General features: G+C 31.5%; 2 protein-coding genes across 2 annotated transcripts; one reads left to right on the top strand and one right to left on the bottom strand.

Moving 5' to 3' along the window:
- Positions 1–3624: 3624 nt before the first annotated feature.
- LOC119670460 (acanthoscurrin-2-like) lies at positions 3625–4471 on the top strand. Its single transcript, XM_038080726.1, has one exon. It carries the CDS (start codon positions 3716–3718, stop codon positions 4319–4321), a length of 606 nt encoding a protein of 201 aa, XP_037936654.1. The 5' UTR covers positions 3625–3715; the 3' UTR covers positions 4322–4471.
- Positions 4472–8643: 4172 nt separating this feature from the next.
- LOC119666817 (loricrin-like) lies at positions 8644–9276 on the bottom strand. Its single transcript, XM_038076098.1, has one exon. The coding sequence runs from the start codon at positions 9274–9276 to the stop codon at positions 8644–8646; it is 633 nt and encodes a 210-aa protein (XP_037932026.1).
- Between the last annotated feature and the right edge of the window lie 7942 nt (positions 9277–17218).

Raw genomic sequence — 17218 nt, 5'->3', positions numbered from 1 at the left:
AATACAGTAGATAGAAAAGAATAGTATAGGCAATTTTGTTTTGCTAAATTATTGTTTTTATTATTATTATCTTTATGCTTCTATCTTATATTTATTAAATTATATTACTTTCATATATATGTCTACCTTTTAAAGACACCATGAGGTCTTCATATTTTTAGAAAAGCAGACAGACAAACATTTTACGTTATATATGTTATTAATATGATTTTAATGTTCATAAGTGGTTACTAAATACTTAATAGATGATTTAATTTGATTAATTACTTTATGAATCCATTTTAAAATCACTCAAAAATTTGTGTTTGGGTTCAAGTATCATTAGCAACAAAGTTACTCAGAAGTAAATGTTCTTAATTGAATACATTTATTTTAATAAAAAGTAATTACGAATGTAAGTTTATGTTGTGAATACAATTTTTACATGAAATATTATTGGCTTACAAATAAATATAAGAATTTTTAAAAAAAAATGTAATAAAATGATTTGCATAGAATGGAAAAAAGCTATGTAAAATACTTGAAACATTTCAATAACACTTAATAATGAATTTTAAATATAAACGTTTTTTCTAAAACAAAATTATCATTATAGTTTTGTTAGTCTTATGCACTTTAAGTATATATACTTTTACACATCATCACGCCCGCAAACTTAAGCCCCATAACTTAGGACAAAATATTTGGAATGTAATAGTTTGAAAAAGACAAATAGAAGATGTCGCGGTTTGTAAAGTACTTTGGAAATATTTTAGACCAAGTAACGTACTCATTTGACTCTGTGTGACTTTAACTCTTCCCGTAGTTATTATAACCACTTTGATGAAGGGAACTCAAGTGAAGGCGACTCAAGTTGATTGTGGATATAAAAGATAAATTACAGGAATTAAAGGTCATACCTCAATCAATCAATGAAAAGTATATAAGGTTTTTATTTTTGCAAGGATTCGAAAGAATAAAAGTGTTCTAATTTATGCCGTTGTATTGTTGTATTGGTTTTCATTAAATCATATAAAGACATGCCAATCACTTATTCATTTGTCGTAGTTCTACAGAGATATCGTGTCTGTAAATATTGCCGGAACCGTTCCATTTTTCTATTCAATATTTTTCATTCCACATAATATCTAGTAACATTGCGATTCAATGTCAACATGCCGTCTATATATGTATGTGTTATGACTTCATATAAAATCCTATTGGTACCGCAAGTTCTCCAAGCGATTTTTTTTTACTTCTGCAGCGTTATATTGACTTTAAATCATTAAACAAATTGCCAGTTTCATTTTGAATCGCCTCTCTTTAAGGTAACATATCTGCGGTAAGCCAAAACGCCTTTTACCCTTACAACCCCATATTAATGACTTATAATATGAGGGATTTTTTTCTGATATGCACGTCTTCTATAGAAGTAGTTTATAATGTAATGTTCTTTAACAGTAAAAGGGGTAAGAATAGACGTACAAAAATAGAAAAATTACTAACAATCATAATAATGTCTAATTGCTGGACGGTCTAACGGTGTACCTATGCCGTGAGTTTTCAATTGTTACAAGCTCTTTGACCTGAAATATAGGGATACCATTTTTCAAGGTATTTTTTAATCTACTTTTGACGAATTCTGATTTAAAAATGGATATTTGAAAATGTTGGTGAGTTTTTAATTTATGATATACCATAACGTAATTCTAATTATTCTTTATATTTTCTGATGAGCTCTAAAGAATAGATATACTATATATTGAAAGTAATATATCCAAATTGATTAATTGATTTTATTTATTATAATGTTGAGAAACATATAAATGTTAACAACTAGAAGTGTATAGAAGTAATAGTGTAATTCGTATTTGGTCTTATGAAGTATTTGTATTTATTGTGTGAGGCACGTTCGTTTGCATTTTGTGCTCTCCCTTTAACTTTTGCTCACCAAGTCTCCGAATAATTGCACTGCGAATAATAACCACAAATCCAGATAATCGAAGACTTAGGATTTACAAAAATCCGATTTTGTTTTTAACTTCGGAGCCTTCATTGAAAATCGATTAATCGGATAACTTTGGTATTTAAAATATCCGAAACTATTTAAGCTATTTAACGACAGTTTAGTGTTATTGCCTAGGATGTATAGCTATTAAGTATGAAAGTGATGTGGAATGTAGTCTTATGGTTTGTGACCCATAAGATCCATCCGGTCAAAGTAGTGACTGCATTTATTTTCATTTTGTGTGGAATTCATTACAGCTTTGTGAAACTCATAGTCTTTACCACAATATTCTCAAATTTTTTTTTCCAAAATTTAAGGAAAAAACAATAGTGATATACAGACAGACTTACCAACACCGCGTTATCAAATCTCAGAATGGTTACATGCTCTTTGGGGAGGTATGCAGATCTGAGGTCAATTATTGCTTAGTCTGATGAAGTCATAAACAATAATCCAGTCAAGCCGTAAAGAGGGGTTTTAAAAATACCTCGAGTTAAGAAAGAGTAAAAGTGCTCAAGTGCTTCAATTTAATAATAATAAAAGTTTTTTAAGCACAGTATATTAATATCTAAAATATCATTTAAAAACACCGCCTGAAATATAACGAAATTCCCGACATCATTTTAAATGATTTTAATAATATCAATGTCGTTTTAATACATACATTTTCTTTTTTAAGCTTTCTTACATGTAATAATCTTCTGCGATATCATCTGTCACTTCCTGAAAGGTTTGCATGAAAGGACTTACACATATATTCATAGATTAAAAATGTCTTTTTATTTCTGCAAATAACTTCTTGATTACTGTAGTCCTGTAGTTAACATATTTTTTAATTAGTATACCAAAAATTAATATATGGCATTATACACTGTAAAATTAATCTAATTAATTAAGAGTTATGAACTAAAATGATAATTGGTTTCGATAAAAAATTTTCGCTTCCTACGAAATTTTAAAAGCGACATCTATGGTGTTCAATTTTCATAGAGAGGTAAATTTCTAACGTCTATATATATAAAATATATATGGTATGTGGTATTTTTTATATTAATATCAATAATAATTCTAATATAATTATTACATTAAAAAAGTGATAAATATTTTAATGAATAAATCATTTTAAATATCTATTAAATTGAAATTTTTACTCACAGATTTAGGAAACAGAATGAATTGTTGACTGTTTGTTGATGAATATAAAATAATAGTTAATAATAATAATAAAATTATTATTAAACTTTTTATTTCGTTTTGAAGTGTGTAATTATGTGTTTAGAGAAATACTCATACTTAAAATTTGCATAAATAATAATAATTAATAAAATCTTAGCTATTGTTTTTGCCCAGTGCTCCAAATGAATCGTTTGCTAGATTTTAAGACTCTAACGACTGAACTAATCGACTGATTATGATGTTGATGACTATGATGAAGGTGATGATGACCATGATGATGATGATGATGTGGAGTGCATGCATTGTGCATAGGTTGAGTGTGATCAATCCAATTCGTTTTATGTTCGCAATTTACTTATTGAACTTGACTAATTGCACCGAAGGGAGAAAAAAACTTAAAAAAAGATGCAGTAATTTTCGTATATAAATGCGACGATAGTTCTGAGAAGAACATTAGTAATTTGAACGACTGCATTCAAGTAACTTACTGAATACGTTTCTAGCAGATTTAATTAGGTTTAAATAAATTTTTAGTAATACGTATTTATTAGAATGCGTACTAGCATTGCAATTTTATTGCTTGCTATCGTTGCGGTAGTATCGGCAGGAACCTTGGGTAATGGTTGCTGTGGCGGCGGCGGTGGCGGTGGATATGGTGGCGGCGGCGGTGGTGGAGGAGGCAAGGGTCCTTGGCAAAGCAGTGGTGGTGGTGGTGGATTCGGTAGCAGTGGCGGTGGAGGTGGACTAGGTGGTTATGGAGGCGGAGGCAATGGCGGTGGTAAAAATGGCAAATTTAGTAATGGAGGTGGTGGTGGTGGTTATGGCAATGGTGGACGTGGAGGAGGCGGTGGCGGATGGCAACCAAGTGGAGGCGGTGGTGGTGGTGGCGGTTATGGAGGTGGAAAAGGAGGCGGCGGCGGCAGAAACGGAGGTTTTGGCGGCGGTGGCAAAGGCGGCGGTGGTGGTCATGGAGGTGGTGGTGGTCATGGAGGCGGTGGTGGTGGATATGGTGGTGGATTAGGCGGTGGATTCGGTGGAGGTGGAGGTGGCAGAGGAAAAGGTGGCGGTGGCGGTCGCGGCGGTGGTGGCTATGGCGGTGGTGGTCATGGCGGTGGTGGTAATGGTGGTAAAGGAAAAGGCGGCGGTGGTTATTGGTGAATCAATAACGTCTAAAAAGCCATACAAACGATACATTTGCAATAATAAAGTGCCAATTCACTGCGTTAAGCTAACAACTCAAATTAAGTTTAGATTTTTTGTGTTCATTTGCATCTTTTAATAAAGTCCAGAATTACATAAAAACCTACAGATTTGTGTATTTATATTTAGAAATATAGTGAATTTAATAATAACTTTACAAAGTGCACTCTTAATGGAAAAATATTATTTTCTAATATTTCCTGATCGATCAATTATTTTTTCAAATTTTTTTTTGTTGTTTTTCCATTGAGCTGATTTTGCAAAATTAAGTCAACTGGCACATTTAATGATAACGTCCATTCGGATTAATATTTCAAATTTAATCTGTTTAATATTTTACGTTTACGTTTGCCTACGGCGCAATTGCAGTGCAAACAAGATTGCCGTAAATTTAAATATTTACAAAAATAAATTAAGAATCGCAAGAGATTGTTAAACTTTAACCCAAACGTAATATTACGCGATACTTTCCATTCGGTGCAGCTATAAACTATAATAAATGAAAAAATTGTCTACTGGCGACTGCGCTGAAGCGGATCGTGTTCAGTAAGTTTTAGATGTTGCTCTGGTATAATAAAAATTGACAAATTATAAGTAAAATTTGTTTAAATTTTCTGTTTAATTTAGACAAACTAAACGAAATGATTTGTAGATTCAAACACTACTTACAATACAAATGGAGACCAAAATATAAGCTAAAATATGATGATATTAATCTGCAGTAAAGCCACTTTAGTATATTGGAATACGATAAAATTCTTGGAAGTATAATGATCTCATTATTTTGCCAATATACTTAAAAAGCGCGTAAGAGAATTTATATGTCAAACGACATTATTGGAATAGCATAGCACCTATGCATAACACAGTGCAAATAATCTGCCAAAAAAGTATTTTCTAGTACATATATCCCCCACATTAACACAATTTTGACTACGCCACTTCGTAATTCTCGTAATTTTGTAGTAGTCCAAAAAGACGAATCATATTGAATCATATTTTAGAAGTATTTCTAAATACTTTTAAGCTTAGTTTATTTTGTCGTTGTTATCAATCTAATAATTTAACAATATCTAGTAATGTAAAGATTTAAAATATTAATGAACTTATAAATAAATTTCAAAAATTTATTATTATTATTTATTACGTATTATTTATAAAAATATGAAGCTTTTCTTATAAATTTGAATCTCTGCTGATGTACCTAACACACCAATAATAGATTTTGTAAGCGAACTTGAGTGCACGTTTTGTTTTTTGCTTTAGGCGGTCAATTAAAATCTTAGCTAATGTAGTGCATCCATTATGCAAAATTAGCATTTTTTGTATATCAAACTGAACCTGTACTTGATCTTAGATTATTTTACTAAATTTTCTAAATGATTTTAATATTACTTGCACTTACATTCGGGCATAACTGATTTCCATCAGATCAGATTATTATAATAACGTTATTACAATAAGTAACTTTGTACTAAGATTTCAACAGAGATCATAAGCGGTAGTAGAAGAAAATAAATAAATTTAAGCTATACTGAAACTACAACATCATTTACACAGATTTTTTTGAAAAATCAAAGAGACTTCAATACGAAGAAATGTGTTCTCATATAGATACAACCACTGGCTACTGACGAAAAGATTAAAACGCCCCAAGAATGGATAGAGATGTAGAGATGCAAAACTAAGAAAAAAGCAGACTATCAAACACCTTCTCTAATTCGGTCTAGTGCATAAAACCCAATGAATGAAAATATTGTAAATATTGATGTGTTGTGTACAGATATTTTAATATATGTTTCCACTTTCAGTAGATATTTTATGTGCGAAAAAATCACATACTGAGAGCTTAGGATGAATTAACACAACTTTTGCCAGCTTATTAACAACCAACGCTTGTATATGAAATGCTCTCTTCAAAGAATCCGAAGCTACTTCATAGTCATTACAGGCTTCTATGTTTCTCCACTTCCTGGATACATTAGATATCCAAATATTATTATCAAATAAAACTATATTTAGATTTATTTACTAAAATCTGTCGCTTATTAAGATTTCAGTCTATCAGTCTATCAGTCTACAGCAATAATCTACCTTGATATTATGCGACAGTACTATATGTCTCTTGTTACAACTTATCATATTTTAAATTTTTAATACTACATCATATTAATAATTCATGATCCGCAGAGATCACTACAACAGAGAGCAATAAAGTGCAATCATCTTAAATTTTGTAATTGTGTTATGCACTTGTATTGACTTATTACAGGTTTTAAATGCCAACCGTGAAAGGTAGGGTCTCACAGTTGTGTTTTATATGGGCCATTGCTTTGTCTGTTATGGTTTAATACGCAATTAAAATTTGGCTTATTGCACTCAACTGTTGATCTTATATTCCTGATGCCCCCCTTCAACAAAGTAAGTACATTAAATTTATATGTAATAACCTATTTTTCTCTTGGTCACAGAGAGAGAGAGAGAGGAAGATTGGTGTTGAAATATCTATGCTTTAAGGAAATGGAAATTTCAAAAGCTATCTTCAACCCATAATCGATTTAAGTATATATCGATATTGTACAACTTGTAAACCAAAGAAATTCGGCTAAAATTGACTGACAGCGATAACAGTTAGCTATATTAATTAAGCTATATGTAAACCTAGTGCATATTTTAAAAATTTACTGTTAATCAAGAGAAAAAGGACCATGACTGAAAGCGAAACTACAAGCTTATATCTTTGAATGACAGACAATAAGGTGACGTTCTTACTGAAATTTTTATAACATTATCAACATTTAAATCCACATATGACAGATAAACTGCTTTTTACAATGAGTAGAGAAGAGGTGACGTGCCTTATACTGTCTGCAAGATTAATTATATTACTTGAAAAAGTTGAAACAAAATCAAATTGATATAATATATGTAAAACGATATTATGTTTAGTGCCATAATAAAATAGTTGATCACGATTTGTATGTGTGGATTTCTCTTTATAAAATCACGTGCAAATTTCGTCCACTACTTTTTAAACGAATCGTACATCCGATTATAAGAATTCCCAACCAGTCCGCAAACTATACATTTTAATATTTTTCTATATTTAAATAGAACTACGACAACGATTGGCTTGACTGTAACTTGGTTTGACTCAATCCTAGATACCCAGCTGATCGAAAGATAGTTAAATATTCTCTTTTATAAATCTTTAATGTAATCATCTTATGTGACAAATTATCAGTCAAAGGAATTCACTTCTTATTTATCGTTTTTTTTTAAGTTTCGGCTGTTGTCTTTGACTTATAAAAAATTTCGTTTTAAGTGACTTCAATCCATTAAAATGAAGTAGGATTTATAATCTTCCATATATTAAGAAAAAGTTCTTACCATATAACATGATTTAAACTCGATTTTATAAATTCATTTTTTTATGAAGTGCATGAAAATATGAATGAAAATGAAATAAATTTTATGATATGTCATTATATGATGTAGAAAAAGTCTTGTGATATACTGCTACATAATGTGGCAATGAATGTGTTCATATAAATTCTTATCTATGCTCTACTTTAAATAGAAATACTAATAAACATACATATGATATCTATATATATTATATGGAATTTTATATATGATAGGTGCATATACAAAATTACACAATCCATTTATTTTGAATATATAAAATCAAATATTATTAATTAATCAATTAGTTAGTAATTTTTTTTAATTAATATTATTTCACGTAAATCGCAACGAATATCGTTATCTGTTATTGAAATATAAATAAATTTTAAAAAATGAAAAAAATATTTTTATGTAGCCTGCCTTACTAACCAAAATAACCTGATGAAGTATCTTAAGGCTTTAGTTCATTATTCATTGCGGCATTTAAAATGTCAATTTTGTTTTTCCATTCACTACAAATACATTATTTTTTTATATGATATATATACTATTTATTGTCGTGTAACAAATCGCATTAAACGCTTATTTCAAGGGATCTCATTATCATTATTGACACTGTCAATTCATTTCTCCTCAATAAAGCTTTATGTGTACACTCTTGACTTATTTCCAAAAAAAATAATGCACCAACTAATTTATTTCAATTACTTTAGATACACATTTTTATTAAATTTTACACATAAAAAATACTTTTTATAAACAAACGAGAAGGTAGCTTCAGGTACAATGATTATTTAGAATTCAATTCTTAATAAATGATTTTATCACATCCACTATTAAAGTCACCTCATGCAGCAATGCTGGTATTATCATTACCAACCACCGCCACCACCACTCCAACCACCTTTACCACCGCCGCCACCACTCCAACCGCCTTTACCGCCGCCGCCACCATATGACCAGCCACCTCCACCACCACCACCACCGCTTTTCCAGCCACTGCTTATTCCTTTAGACCAACCGCCACTGCCACCACCAAGTGACCAACCGCCACCACCACCACCACCACCTAATTTCCAACCGCCACCGCCGCCGCTACCATAACTGGATTTACTTGGCCAACCACCACCACCGCCGCCGCCACCAGACCAGCCACCTCCAAGTCCTTTCGAAAGACTGCTATACGATGAAGCACCTGACCAGCCACCGCCACCACCACTGCCGTAGGATTTACTTGGCCAAGCAGAGATGCCACCACCACCACCTGACCAACCACCACCAGAGCTACCACCACCTAACCAACCGCCACTGCCACCGCCACCTGACCAGCCGCCACCACCACTACCACCATAAGAAGATTTTCCTGGCCAAGCAGATACACCACCTCCAGACCAACCACCACCTGAGCCGCCACTCCAACCGCCACTACCGCCGCCTCCGCCAAGGAAACCTGCCATAGCAACTGCACTCGTTCCGAGCAATAACAAAACAATTGCGCGCTTCATCTTCGTTACACCACTGAGCTTATGCCGCAACTAATATCCCAACAAAACTTGTATCCAGTATTTATACTCGACAGTATGCCTTTGCCAATGACGAAGATTACTCAAAGACAAGGTATGATTACATAGTATTTACCTACGACTATGTAAGCCGCTACACCCCGCGCTTTAATTTAAATTCTATTCTAGCAACAATAAAATCACCAACAGCACTGACAATAATAGTAACAACAAAGCCATACGGCTGCATTGTGCTCATAAGTAACCGCAGCAGTTAATTATGGTTCAGTCAGTCGACTTCCATTTGGCCGTCTTGGCTTGCTTCGCTCAGTTGCCTGACTTAGATGAGTTGCCTGACTCTCAACGGTATTCGCTTTGCGAACTTTCAATTTCAAGTAATTTTTAATTTTTGTTAAAATTAAAATACTTTTGACTTTAGTTTTTTGTAACCTTTTTTGTTTATTATTTTTGCTATTTTTTTCTCTTTTTTTTTTGTGCTGTAAGTACCGTTTGCGATTGCCTGCAAAGTGTGCAGTCAAACGAATTCTAATCTAGCAAACAAGTGAATATTTACGTCAATTTATTTTCGAGGGTTTTTAGTTCATTTAATTGTTTATATGATCCACTGCTCTCCCTAAACAGTCTTCAGGCCTTCAGCACGTAATGTGATGTGTTCATTAATGTATGTATTGCGCTTCACGCATACCGGCCGGCGATTCGATTCGTTCTTCTTCAGTAAAGTGCCAACATATAGCGGCAATGGTTGCATGTTGCAGTTGGCCACCTTCAGTGGCCGTCGTCATGGCTAAAGAACTCCACTTCTAATGCTAATTTATTGCACCAACACTTAAACGCGCTTTCTGGTGCAGCGTTTGAATTTATTGTTGTGTAGTGTGTTAAGTGCCTCAAGCTCGGAACGAAACTCAATCAAGCCCCAATAGGAACCCATAGAAAGACAACAGCTAATGCCGCCTCAGAATTGACTTAAGCCCAAACAATTTAAGCTGCAATTTGTATTTATCATTGGCAACATATGTCGGCTTGCATGCCACGCTGGAGTTAAGATTCATAAACGACACTAATTCGAATTCTATTTTCAATAAATATCTTAAGTTGGCATTAATTATCGTTCGAGGACGTCATCATTACTCTGAAGTGAAGCGAAGTGCCGAAGTAGCTTTCAACTCGATTTCGCAATGAAAAAGTGATGAGCAAATAAATGAAATAAAACAAAAACATGACATTAAACTAATTGTTTTCCGTTTATTTGTTTGTTTTAATAAATTAATTACAATTTTAATGTTAAGCTTAAATTTTAGATGTTTAGATATTTTCTAACAAACTTGCAATTTAATCTGCATGCAAACTGTGATACGAGTAGTTGCCAAGAGATAATCGCGTATGTGGTAATGCTCATGTAAAACTAATGAAATTCAAATCTCCTAATAAATTATTTACAAATGTATTTGAATTGATTTATTCGTTAATTGCATGTTAATTAAATTTAAATAAATTTTAGTTACCAAAACTAATTACATTTGATGTAAACAGTTTTTGCTGATCAAATCCATGGTTCACGCACTTTCAGCGCGGAAGTGGAATCGAATGGATAATTAGTTTCATTGTTTCAAATTAGATACTTTTGTTAGGTATTGTAAGCATTTTAAAAGAACTTGTAATTTGAATAATAATATATATGAAGTGTGATTAAAAACCATAATGAATAATAATTTTTGTTTGTGTAAAGCATTAACACCATTTATAATAATACCTATTTATGATATAAACAAATTATTACTATGCGTTCTCACCTCGACAGATTTTACAAATTATATCATTTATATCTTCTTTGTGAAACAAGGCCATTTGCAGTTCTTCCTAGTCTATTAAAAAGTGTTAAATAAACGAGTTTCAGTTTAATGGGTGTTTGAATGAAACTCATTGCTTCAATGTAAAAGTCAGTAAAACAAGTCATCTTTGCTCTTTTCAAACTATGATAATTCTAAAAATATTAAAGTCATCCATTAAACAACAAAAAACCAGGGTAATATAAAAAACATTAATGCAACTAAACTTTTTTGTGTCATATTCATAAATATTAACAAATCAATTAAAGTTTTTTCTCACAACTCGAGCTTATTCGCCATTGAAAAGCTAAACTGAATGATAATCATAATGCTAAACCACATTTGTGATAGAGCCACAGCTCATTTTACTAATATTCTTAACAGTTCCACACAAACTATCTGGAGAATGACCATATCGTCCATAAATTGGTTGATATTAGCTGCATCAGTACTTCCTATACTATCCAAATAACTCGTGAGTTCCATTTTGTCATCACACATCCAAGAAGGGTATTCTAAATATTAAAACTAACCTCGAAAGTTGAAAAAAAAGAGATTAGTTTTGGAAGATGTTTGGTATAACATACAGGTTTGTTGATGTCTATTCCATAGTGCAATATTTCATCTTGCCAAACTTTAGGTACTACATACACAAAATATTCAATTGTTTCTTTTTTCTTTTATTCCTTACAGCGCCTTTCTTACAGACATATGACACTATATGTCATATAAATTTCAACGGACTCCTCAAATCATTGTTTATTACGATTTTTATATTAATACAAAGTGTTTTTTTTTTCTTTAAGAAAGGTTAAAATAATTTATCTATTTATTGATCGATATTTATAACAGATGCTACTAGTCTTCTGCGTATATTTGTAATAATCCTAAATGCAAGGCTTTATGCTTAAAGTTTTATTTCGGGCATACCTTTCAATAGATAAGTGTTTTTCAGTGTATAGCTTATTACTCTTGATCACTTGCTTTATCCGGTCTGCTAAACTTCTATGCTTATATTTAATAGACAAAATTTAACTTACTTGAGATTGTTTGAATTACTTGAATCTCAAGTAAGTTAACTAGTCAAACGAAACTAGTGGTAACATACCTACAATTCAAACTTCTTAAGTCTTGGGTTTTTAATTAGGATTTTTTAGTGTGGCTGACTAAATGCTACATTTAGAACATTTAGCTGCATTGGTCTGCATCTATCCCAGGTGATTCTAGCCCATTACACACATTTATAGTAGATATGGCTTTAACATTTTCTGCTTAAAATTCAATTCCTAAAACGACTTTAAATAATCTAAACTGTATGTTTCCAACTTGATTATTTATTTTATGTTATACTTTGATCTATTGATCAATATCTATACCAGATGCTTCATAATTTCAATACTTATGCTTAAAGCAAAATTTCTAAAACGCCTTTAAAGCTTTTAACCTGTAAGTTTCTAATTTAGTTTAATTGATCTGGCTTTCCATAAATATTACTTATATCTTTTGATCGGTATCTTTACCGTATGCTGCTGTTCGTTTATAACTCTAACTCTAGCAGCCATAATTCAAACGTTTATTGGCTATCGCAGATATACTTGAACTTTCATTCCTGAGACATTTTCAAACTTTCCAAATTGTGGATTTCGAATAAGTTAGGTACTTGTAACTTGTTAGGGATTATAATTTATATTTTGAGAAATGTTCCATAGACCACTTGTTAACCATTGATATCAACGATAAAATGTTTTCTTTTTTGTTGTATTAAAATCTCAATATCTTTAGTTTTACTCTTTATTTTATATAGAATAAACGTATTATTTTCTAGTTACTACTACTGTTATAATTGCTACAAATTTGAATATTAGATACACAAATTTTTCGATATGTACGAAAGTTAAACATAATAGTGAATCTGTTCTTGGAGATACATCTAGGCCCTTTGATCGATTGCATTGTCGTATAAAACTCTCCGGATTCAAAACCATATGTAAGCTCCAAATAAGCTAAAAAAAGCTTTCTTAAAGAGAAAGGCGGTCCAGAGACTATTGATACCACATTTATAAAACTCAAGATATAGTTCACCCCAATTTTTAACGGACAAAGTATAGTCCCAAAAACTGGTAGCTAAAAATATTTTCAAGTATTTATATTTTGTATTTCAAATAGCTATGGGATATTATTTCAAAATAATTATTCAAGTTTCAATTCTGCTGTCTTTTCTTTGTTAATTTTGACTACATTAATTTAGATTTTTTTTATAGTACTTTATATAGTATCAGTGTGCGTCTTTTTCTATATTAATATTAATTTTTAATAATTCATAAAAATTTGACCCTACTTGTGAAAAAATTTGGATTGCAAGCCTATCTCGATCACTGTAAATGCCTCTTTACTTGACTCTGATGATTAAAAAAAATGGGAATCAGTTAAGGCGCCGTACTTAATATATTTTTTAACCTTATTTTAATTTTGTTCCGTCTACATCTGAATACTAAACTTATCTGGAAATATTGCATAACTAAATTAAAGCAACTCACCCAAAAACAAGAAAATTTTACTTCCAACTAAACTTAGAAAACAAAATTTAATTGTACACAGTAACGCTAGAATTGTTCATATTAAGTATTAAGCTACTCCATTCATCAAGACGTTAATTTAAGGTGTTATTAATGAAGCAAAATATATATACTTAATTCATTACTTACTCGACCTTTACAGACGCGAGTCGTTTTTTGCTGCGTCCAGTAGCCTCCGCCAGCCAGCCCGATGTGTGGCTTACTTTCACCAGTTGATAGTATCGAGTAAATACAGTTATTCATTCAATGCCATATTTGCAGAGTAATTAACTATATAATAAAAAGTAAAATCTATAATAAAAATAAAAAATATAGTCTAATGTTGAGCCTTTTCCGAATTAGTACATCTGGGCACTGTTACTCTTTGATAGCTGGGGGGTTTCTGCAGGGTTCCACTCATCTCACTGACTAAATTGTGTATTCCTCATAAGTTTCGTGATATTTCAATGACTGATCTAAGATCTGTCTACCTCCACGTATGGTTAATTATACTTAGAATATTTATATAGTTTACCGAACTATATCATATATAAAAAGTGCTTAACTAAATATATTTATAAGCTAGTTAGTTGTTAACCAAATAATCAATAGTCGCAAATAGCCCAAGTGGATTCATGCGGTAAGCTATTCAGATAGACTTAAACTTGTAGAATTTGCTTAAATAAATATAGAATTTGTTCTAATGGTATAATAGATACTCTAAATGGAAACCAAGAGAAATGTAACTACTCAAAACCAAAACTTTAAACATATATCAACATCTTCTTGGTTTTTATCGCAGTGACTAAGTAATATTTTATTCAATAAAGTAAATTGATCAAATCGCCATATTACAAAATTGATTAATAAAATTACTAGACAAATTTTAAAAACATTAAAAAATTAGCAAACAATAATTTTTTTTTTTTGCAAAACTCATCTAAAATGAAAAATTATTAACAATCGATCATTAAAAATAAATTTAATTGCCAGACAAAAGCTTTTTGACAACTTTAAGGCGAATTGATCGCAGCTAACAACAACAACAAAACTACAGCTGCACAGCTGAGACATGAACCAAAGCTAACACCTGCCGTCAGTAGCTTCGCTCAAGATCGTCTTCAATTGATTCAACTTGAACTTTCAGCGAAGCACTTGAGTCGTAAATTCCGAAATCTTTAATTGCAAATCAACAAATAAGATACACACATTAAATGGCCAACAACAACGCTAACCGCTTCAATTGCTTCAGATTGTCTCAGATTTTTTTTTACAAGCGAATTTAATTACATTTTTATATGCCGTGAGCTGAAAAGCAGTTTAATAAATCGCAAATTTATGAGCGAATATTAAACGCCGTATCTCTGCCGCATGTTGACCAATTTGAGGAATGGTCCAGCGCATACGAGAATGTGTGAAATCTGTAGTCTTAGCATTGATAGCATAGCAATAAAATCAATAAAAACTTAAGAACCAACAACTAGATACAATAAAAAATTAAAAAAAATTACTGATAAATAACAGTTTCATTAAAACATCTGTAGTTTTTTTGGTTTTGTTGCTTTTCATGCTTCAAATTTGTCGAAGATTTTATCTTGCAATCGCGTTTTTCTCACGCAATTGGCTTTTGGCTTTGGTATTTGATCTTGTGGCGCATGCTCAATACGTCTAAGCAACCTTTTATGAAAATCAAATCGTTTTTTTAATCCAAGGCTTGAGTGCACAAAGAATTTTATTTGTTCAGTTTTAAGGTATGACCTCTGGCTTAGCACAGAAGCTTGAATTAAGTCATTATTATGACTTAAGTAAATAAGTACTTAAATTTTCATTTCTGTACTTCATGTAAATATAACAGATATTATACTAAGGCATTGCGGTTTTTATTAAAGGTGGATTATTTTAAAGTAGGCTAGGTTTCATTTAATTAGTTAGTAGGTAAAAACTTAATTAAGTAGTCACTTGTGTTGAATAATAGTCACGGACTTGAATAACACACTTTCGGTTTATTTTACCGTAGACGGTGTTCATTATGTATATATGTTTGTGCTATATTGCTTATATATCAATAACAATACAAAAAGCAGCACGTACAATGCTTAAGGTTGTACGTAGACAAAGATAATCAAATTTAACTTAAATCTAACAAGTTGCTTCTTAGGAAACATGTTTTTACAGTTGCATACAGTTGTTTGGTTAGATAATGTATATCAGGGAGCAGATATCGTTTCGTTTTAAATAATAAGCAATTATTTGACCTATAAATAACTCGTTGCTCTCAAAACACTCCTACAGATCCTATTCAATCTAACTTACTTATGTAATTTAAAAGACCTTTCCCTATTGTGGCAGATATACCCTTTCACGTCACATAATTAGCGATTATTTGACCTTTAACTACCACATTCATCGCAAATAAACTCTACAGGTTCTACTGAATCCAACTTAATTATGCAATTGAAGATATCTTTTCCCATTACCCCAGCTATCCTTTCGCATCACATAATTAAATGTTTATTTACGACCTTTTTTGCAAAAAACCCCACAATTCTTACTAAATCTAACTTGTTTTTGTGATTGATCTTTCCCTGTTGCTACAGATATCCTTTCACATCACCAGTTAATGGTAATAATTTATGCGTTAGGCTATAGCCTTTATACACTGCGACCAGCTTGTTCTACTGTGCAACTGCATTGTACAATCGCATCACATAATTAGCGAGTACTTGTCGTTGAAATACCATAATCCATCTTCTTTATGTAATTGAAGTGGTCTTCCACTCTTATCGATGAAGTGACCGACAAACCGTCAAGACAAGCTCTAATAACCTGTTCCTTTTGTTAGATCATAGAGATGATGTGTAATGTAGTGCTTAACGAAACAATTTTCTTGCATTTAATCGTATATACTAGAGTTCCTATATAACTTTATATAGTCCTAAATAAGAACAGCCAATAGCTTAGTAGAATTATCTTCATTATATCTAACAACTTTCTATGACTTGATCTTATTATACGAAGATCAAGTTGTTTGGTATTGTGAACATACTTAGAGTGGGTTCTACCTATTACCAGCAAACTGAAAAACGTGATATTCCTGAGAGTGGGTTTTGAAAACTAAATCGAGGTTCCGAAGAAATAACGAGAAAAAATTATCACATCACCTACAAAATAAAATGATGATATTAATATAATTATATATTTTATAAATTTCAATTATTTGAAGGAATCATATCTGGAATACGAATTGATTTTATTTTAATAACAGTTTCCAACAATAACGAAATCTTCTTACTCTTTTTTATAAATATTTAACGGTTTAAGGTTAATATAGGGCTGCTGAGCACAAATCTGTAAATTGTGTTTTAATTAGATATTTTGTGAATTTAATAAAAATAACCGTTTTTGAAACAATGAAAAAGTAACCAATGGAAAAATAACCGTTTTAGGAACTTGTAGGAAAATAACCGTTTTTGATAAGAAGGAACTGATATAGGAAAGAGGGGATGTGTCTATGGTAAAAATTCATTTCTATGTATTTATTGC

This window comes from Teleopsis dalmanni, chromosome 1, assembly GCF_002237135.1.
Source record: "Teleopsis dalmanni isolate 2A chromosome 1, ASM223713v2, whole genome shotgun sequence".
Taxonomy (NCBI): domain Eukaryota; kingdom Metazoa; phylum Arthropoda; class Insecta; order Diptera; family Diopsidae; genus Teleopsis; species Teleopsis dalmanni.
Note: the sequence above shows the minus strand (reverse complement) of the source record. Positions and strands in the feature narration are given on the sequence as shown.